Genomic DNA, 7934 nt, shown 5'->3' on the forward strand with positions numbered 1-7934 from the left:
CCGCGGAGTTCTGGCGTGCGCGGCCGCCCCGACCGAGGTGCAGCCCCCTCCTTCTCAGAGTCGGTCCCGTCCCAGGGGAAGGCGGGGGGAGCGGAGGGCGGGATGGGGGTCGCGGCGTGGGGAGCCGGCGGGGCCTGGCGTGGCGGGGCCGGAGCAGCGGGCGGTGCCGAGCCCGGCACACTCCCGCCGGGCTGATAAGATAAAAGTGTGCCAAGGGGTGGGTACGGGCGGGGGGGCGCACACGCCGCCCGGCTGGGAAATCCCCATTGTCTATCGGCCCTATATATATAGGGGCTTAACGGCAGTCGTGTGCCGGCCGCCCAGCCTTTGCTGCTCGCACTCGAGGAAGGGGGAACGACTGTGGGGAACACAGCCAAAGCCGCCCTCCTGTCCCGCAGCCTCTCCCGAGCTCAGCAAGTACAGCCACTGGGCGAGGGGCTCCCCCGGGCCGGCCGCTTCCCTCCGACTGACACGGGCTTGGCTTTGCAGGATGGCCCCGCAGAGCGACCGCTCGCCTGGCGAAGGGCAGCCCTATTTCGGCGGCGCTGAAGATCCCCCCTCCGCCGCCAGCGGTAGCGCAGGCAGCCGGGGCGCCTCGCCGTCCCGCAACGCGCTGCCTTCGAGGGAGGCCTCTGCAGCCCGCAGAAAGGGGAAGGGGCGGCGGGGGCCGCGGCAAGGCGCGGAGCGAGGGTCTGCTGAGCAAGCAGAAAAGGAGCCGGCGGATGAAGGCCAACGATCGGGAGCGGAACCGCATGCACCACCTCAACTCCGCCCTGGATGCGCTCCGCAGCGTCCTGCCCACCTTCCCTGACGACGCCAAGCTCACCAAGATCGAGACGCTCCGCTTCGCGCACAACTACATCTGGGCGCTCACCCAGAGCCTCCGCCTGGCTGAGCAGGGCTTGCCCGAGGCCCCCCCCCAGCCGCCGCCACCCCCCGCCGTTGCCGCGTCTCCGGGGCCCTGGGACTCGCCTTGCCCCGTTGCTCCGCCGCCCGCTGCCCTGCGCCGCGGCCCTGCCGCCTTCCCTGCTTTCCTCTGAGCTCTCCGCCCGGTTGCTTGCGCCCCACTTCTGGCCTTCGGATAGCCGGTGGGGCGGAGAGGGACCCCCCCCCCTGCGCTGAGCGCCGGGTGCCCCTCTCCCCCCGCCCCATCCCGTCCCGTCCCGCTTGGCTGGAGCGCAGCGGGGGCGGGCGGGCAAAAACGAATCACGATTTTGTACTCGGAAACGGTAAATTATATTAATTTGTCGCTAACGATATTTATTGATTATATTTCGTAACAAATATATATTTTGTATATAAGAGTATTTTTTTTTGCAGCGGTGCCCCGGCTGTTTTACCGGGGAGCGAGGTGTCGCCTGTATTTTAGAGTCTTTTTGTTTCAGAAGAAGAAGAAGGGAAAAAAGAGGTGAATAAAGTGTATCGTGGTCCCACCTGTGTGACTTCCCTTTTTTACCCACCGAGGACTCACGTGGGGTTTCAAAATCGGAGGCAGTCCGTGGCGTGGAGGGCAGCGAAGGCCCAAGGTGGTATGCCCGGTGCCGGGGTGGTGAGCGCGGTGCCGGGGTGGTGTGCCTGGTGCCTGAGTGGTACGGCTGGTGTGGCCACGGTGTGACTGATGCGGGGACAGTGTGTCGAATGCCTTAGTGGGGAGGACAGGTGATAGAGAGGGGCGCAGCGGGATCCTGAGCCTGTGCGCACCCTTTCTATGTCCGCGCATTACAATCCGGCCTCTGTTTGCAGCCAGCCTGGCCGGTCTGTGTAATGCTCCGTCTCTCCGGGCAGCTGCCCCGGCTCTGGCCGTTGCGTCCAGGAAAGGTGTGCCTAACTGCAGCCCTCCTCCCCACGCAGGCGAATTTTCAGCAACAGGTTCGGCTCTTGAGGGCTATTTTGGGGATGTCCCCGGGGCACAGCGCTGCCAGGTTCCCTTGGCAGCGTTTCCCCAGGCTAACCTCATCCTTCCCGAGAGGAACGGTTAGCCGGGGCTTGCGCGGGGACTGGGGAGGACCGGCCGCTGTGAAGAACCCGCAGCCCTGAGCGGGTGGCTGCTGCCAGGCTGGGACAGGGGGCTGTGTGCGTGTTAAAAACGCAGGAGGTGGGAAAGGCAACACCTCCCACGTCACATCGAGACGAGAAGAGGAGCTACATGAATCCTAGGAGCCCTCCCCGGCCCTCTACTCCCAGGGACTCAATTTGTAGCCGGTAGATTTACGGCCGGGTCGGTCCCCGCTCCGCGCTGCCCCAGCGGGGCGGCAGCCGCTAGACAAAGCGGCCCGCGAGGCCAAAAGCCCATTGTGATGCTAATTACTCTCATCTGAGCCCGTTTGCCCGCGGCAAAGAGACGCTATTGAGGCAATTTGTAGAACAAAAGAAATTTGGTTACTGGAAACTAAGACGCACGCACAAACAGATCCCCCTCACCCCAACATCCCCTATCCCGCACCACAACAAAAGAGGCGAGCGTGAAACCTGACCCGGTACGGGACCACGGGGGTCTTGTCCCGCCAACCTGCCCCCACCCCCCCAACTCCAAGGCTAGAGCCGCAACGGCGGGGGTGCTCCATCCATCCATCCAGCGATCCATCCACCCATCCATCCATCCTTCCATCCATTCATTCATTCACTCATCCATTCACCTTTGCCGCTCCCCGGGAAACTTGGGGCGGGAAGTGGTGGCGGAGCCCCCAGGAGTGGGGAGGGTTTGAGGGCTGCGGGGAGCGTCTCCCGCGTCCCGTCCCGCACCGGCCCCGCGGGCTCTGGCCATGGTGCTGAAGGAGGCGGAAGGGACCGGGCCCTGCCGGGGGCGCGGCGCAGTGCTCCCCCCTGCTCGCCGCTTCCCCTCTCTCCAGGACCCAGCCCTCAAGGTCTGGCCAGGCATAGGGCTCTGGGGAGTCCATCCTGGTGTTGACCCCTGCCCGGCTCATCTGTCCTCGAGTGCGGGAGAGCTGGGCAGTGCTTGGCATTCAGCCACCTTTAGGCAACATCACCCAGTTCTGTGGTGAAGGGAGAGGCCAGTTTGGCCCTGGTGCTAAGCAGGCACTTGTCAGCTCAGAAAACACGTGGGGCCTGGTGGATCTTGGAGAAGCAGCGATGCGTTCTTGTGGTCTTGATCCACTGTGGGTCACTCTGTTCCACAGAGGAGGAAATGCCAGTGCCCTGTGTGCCCAGGAGAAGGGAGTGAGGACACTGTGGTGCCACTGCTAACAAGCAAGATGAGAAGGTCTCACTTTCTACATGAGCTTTTCTTTGAGATTTGCTCTTCCTGCTGCCTCCTGGGACCCGTTCCTCCGTGCAGAGTGCTCCACTGCTTTGCCTATTCATTGCTTTGGGAGGCAATACCCACATTGCTGGAGAAACACAGGCCATGGGGCAAGGTTGAGGACTAGGAAAAGGCAGTGTGTGCCTATCTCTGTGTGTACCGCTATAGTCCTGAACGTGATCTATCTGTGTCGTAGATCAGATAGGCAGAATGAAAGACCTAATAGTATTCCTCCCCCTTCCCCCCTTCCTAGCTGAATTGGGTATTGTTTTCATACTCTGACAGTCTGCAAAGTGCTCCAAGGCCTCCGTGTGTGGCCACAGGCAAAACACTGTGATTATTTGGGTGATAAAATCATTTAATGTTTTCCCTGCTAACCCAGCTCTGCTCTGATATCTCCCTATGGGAGGCATCACTTTGCCCTGGCTATCTGCGGGTGCTGTGGGACTCAGGAGGACAACAATGCACTCAGTCTGCAAAAGTAGCTTTGCTGATTTTATTTTTTTATTTCCCCCTAAAAATTGCAGCAGGGAACTCAGGGTCTATATGGGCAAGAAAAGCTTGAGAGCCCTGTGAAGAGCAAGTCTTGCAGAAGCCCCCAAAGGGAGCCACACAGCTGTAATTTTGGAAATCAGGCACTTTAGTGGATTCTACTGCACTGCAGATTCTTTTCTCCCGATGCTTAGGATGCTTCTGGTCTTCCAGCCATGGGGCTACATGTTGGTGGGGGCTTGGAAGGGGGCTTGGGGGGGGGGGGGGTGTGTGGGGGGAGAACGAGTGGATTTACTACCTCTGGAGAACTAGTGACTTCTTTAGGGGCTTGAATGGATTTTTTTTCCCCCCCTTTGCCTCCACATTATTAGGTTAATCATTGCTTGAACTGGTTGCTATGGTTTTGGCAAACCCATGGAAACTTGATAATGAAGACTGAAAGACTCCGTTTCCATTTATCTTTTCTCTATGTTTAGTGCATGATGGTCTCATTTCTCTTGACGGGGCTATTCCACCGCCGTGCCCAGCCTTTATAAAACCACGGCTGCTGTAATGGCCTCTGGACTTTTTGATGTGGAAGAAACAGGTGGCTGCTGGGACCACGACCGTTTCGGAGGCACAGGCTTGTGCCCTCACATACTTGCAGGCGATGGATTGAAAACAAACTCAGCCCAGGCACTGCCAAGTTTGGTTGCTGAAATCCCATGCAAGGCAGACTCAGCTTTCATTTTTGCAGCCAGGACAGCCCCCACACTCACTACAAGTCGATCTTTTCATGCCCCCAACACTCAGTTTTAGGTCTCCTCTCTTTTGACCAGAAGATTTTTGAGCATGTCATATTACCCTCTCTTGCAGAAATAAGGAGGCTTCAAGCCTGTTTCACATAATCACAGAAACATTCAGCTTGGAAAAGACCCTCAGGATCCTCCTGAACCTTCCCTCTTCTCTGCAGCTGCTGGGCTCTGGCTGTTGTTTTGATTGGACCCTGCAACAGCTGTAAGATATTCAGCAAACTCTGGCCATGCCTCCAAAGCAGAATTGCCTGCAACTGGCTCAGCAATGCTCTGTTCTGCTCAAGGTTAAAGCAGGGAGGTGAGGACAACAAGCAGTTGAAAACAGAGCCTGTAAATGATTTGCATGGCTCAGAGAGGCCATGCTCATTGCCAGGGCCAGGGAAAGGGAAACACCAGGGTCCTTTCCTCAGTGACAGACTCATCCCCCTCCTCCTTGGTCCTGGCTGGCTCCCTTGTGTTTGAACGCTGGCATAAAAATGAAGGTGATTCCCATAATCCCAGGGCAGTTCCTTTGACCTCAGGCTTCCACTCTGTGCTCTAAATATGGCTTTAAGTGAGTTGCCTCCTGCCCTCTCACATTGTTTGCCTCTGACATCGCAGTCAGGTTTCCTGGCGGAGGAGGCAGCTGGGACTGCAAACTGCTGCCTGTCGCCTCCACACTGCTGGCAATTGTGGGGGGTGTGTGTGCGTGCTCCTGCAAGTGGAGCTGATCCTCTTGCCTCTTACAAAGAGCATCAGGGCACCTCAGTGCTCCCCAGAGATGTCGCAGCACCGGGCTGTGGCAGGATGCTCAGCTGTGTCTGCACACCCGCCCTCCTGCACGTTTTGGTGCAGCCGCGCTTGCCGGCAGAGAAAAGGCGAAGAATTGGGATTCTTTCACATGGTCAGCCCTCAAAAGTCTGCCTCTCTCCCCCTCCTTCCAGCTATAATGACAATCCAAAGAGTTCCTGATAGGGTTTTAAAAGATGCTTATTCATTCACCGTCCACCAAGCATGAAAATCCAGCTCATTTGTTCATTTGTTGCCATTCTTCACCCAAACGACCCCACAGGGGCTGAAGCCTGTTGCCGAAAACTTGTCACTCACACTTTTAACTTCTTTTTGTTGTACTTCTCTTTATTTCATTCTTCTGGGTCCCCACCTCCGCCACCACCCCACCCTCTCCTCCGGTCACAAAGGCAAGTCTGGGAAGCTTTTTAAAGCTGCAGTGCCCCCTTTTAAAAACCAATACAAAAAAAAACCCCAATGGCTGAAAGGAGATCCCAAGTGTGTGTAAGGAAGGAGAAAACTCCATCCAGTCTGCCCAGCCCAGGCTGGGAGGGTGAGAAGGAGAACGGGGTTGGGTGCCAGCCCCTCAAAGCTGCCTTCAATACCTGCCTGGGGTTCATGCGATGGCCTCACCAAGAGCTGGACCTGTCTGTGTACAAGGAAAGGTAATTGGAAGGTTCCAGGAGCTTGTAAGGAGAGGGTGAAAGCATGAACTTTCTGAGAAGCAGCCACTTGGGGTGGGATCTCCTCAGTGACCTGTCCTCTGCTCAGAGGCTTTGCAGCACATGGCTGGTGTGATAGCCCAGTTTTCCAATGAGATCCACCCAGTGCACGCTGCCCCTTTGGAACTGTGGGCTTCATGGTGCAGAAGAAAAGCATAAATCAGTGTGTGTGTGCTTGGAAGTGGTCTGGGCTGTGCTAACTAACCTCTGAGCAGGTCCCATCTGCTCATGAATCCAAGTCATAGAACGATAGAATCAATCAGAATACACTGGGTTGGAAGCGAGCTCTAGAGGTCATCTAGTCCAACCCCCGTACAGTCATCAGGTACATCCAAACTGTTCAGTGCCCTATCAAGCCTGACCTTGAATTTCTCTGGGGATGGGGCCTTAATCACCTCTCTGGGCAACCTGTTCCAGTACTCCACCACCCTCACAGTGAAGAACTTCTTCCTTATGGCCAATCTACCCTTCTAGACTAGACTATTTAGTGGTGTTCTTCCTCCCTGTAGGAGGGAGGAGTATGATCACATCCACAGCATCTTTCTTCATTCCTGGACACAGTGTCCTAAGGTGGGTTTTATGGCAAAAGGCTTGGTATTGGCTCTGCTCAGCTCATCCTCCCTCTCTGGTTATTCTCCGATAGGGATGCCCCTGGAAAACCCATCATGGGGCAAACACAAGGTGTGAGTTTTTCCACTGGGTGCTTGCTGTCTCCTCTACCACTCTGTGCAATGTCACAGCAGTGTTCAGCAGTGCATGGGAGAGAGTGGGGTGCTGGGGATGAAGCATGTGACACCACTTCAGCCTCCTGCCATCATCGTTAAGACTCTAACCCTGGCCAAAGCATGAGGTTTCCCTCCCTGAGGGACATACAGAGGTTTTGTGTTTAATAGTCCCCACAGATGTTTCTGATCATATTTCATCCTTGCACCCAGGAGCTGGGCACTGGCAGCCATGAGCTGCAAGGGTTCACCTCACATTTCTGGGGTTTCAGATGTGATTCTTGCCTGGACTTTGTGCACCTCTGCCTGGAGCAGGCTCTAGCGTGAGGAATCACATCCCCATCTTCACCTGGAAGGCTATGGGGGAAATGTGGGCTCCTCACTCAGGCCCACCTCATTATTTCAGATAGCAGCTGCAGAAAAATTCTCTCTCCTACCCTGTGTAGGCAAGTGGAGCTTGTTTCCCCATTACCCAGGTGTCAGTGGGAAAAGGCTGCTACCAATAAATACAGCAAGCTGCAGGGACAATAGTGGGAGCTGAAGGGCAAGTGGTGAAGTTTTCTTTGGTTCTGAGGTAAGAATCTATCATGCCCAGACCTTGGGGCACCAGTGGCTCCAGCTTTCCTGTTCCTTCCCTAAGCAGGTTGTTTTAGCCACTGGGACCTCATGCCAGTGGGACATGGGGAAGATTAATGGGGCAGGTGCTGGTGCCTGGAGCTGGCCCTGGCCCTGATAAGGTGGGAGTTGAGATAGCACTGGGTCAATACACAGCAGTGGCCACCTGGAGCTGTGGCTGGAACCACCCGAGGGGCTCCAGGAATGAGAGGACACTGGGAGACCTTCCCCCAACACAGCCCAGCTGTTCCATGGGAGATACAGCAGCCGTATGTTGCCACAGCCCCCTGTGCTGTGCTGCTGGGGACCCCTTGCTCCTGGCTGGACCCCCGGCCTCCCCCGACCATCTGCTCCTCCTGCCTGCTCCCGCCCATCGGCTTTCACCGCGCATCCCGGCTCTCGGGGCAAAGCCAAGGTTTCAGCCTCCCCTGACGTTAATAATTCCCGCGGGAGCACAGCACTCCCATTTATCACCCTGCCTTTTAAACCTAGCTCCTACTTATGTGTGTTGTTACCCTCCTTCCTCCCCCCTCCTCGAGTTCCCCCCACCCCTGCCACACCT

General features: G+C 56.7%; 1 protein-coding gene across 1 annotated transcript; it reads left to right on the forward strand.

Annotated features, from left to right (window-relative positions):
• Nucleotides 1-490: 490 nt before the first annotated feature.
• NEUROG3 (neurogenin 3) lies at nt 491-1426 on the forward strand. Its single transcript, XM_068139255.1, is given in 2 exon segments — nt 491-664; nt 666-1426. Coding segments are annotated over 2 exon segments (549 nt in total). The 3' UTR covers nt 1041-1426.
• The last annotated feature ends 6508 nt before the right edge of the window (nt 1427-7934 follow it).

Source organism: Melanerpes formicivorus, unplaced genomic scaffold (assembly GCF_026170545.1).
Source record: "Melanerpes formicivorus ecotype bairdi unplaced genomic scaffold, bMelFor1.0.p_v2 SCAF_6, whole genome shotgun sequence".
NCBI classification, from domain to species: Eukaryota; Metazoa; Chordata; class Aves; order Piciformes; family Picidae; genus Melanerpes; species Melanerpes formicivorus.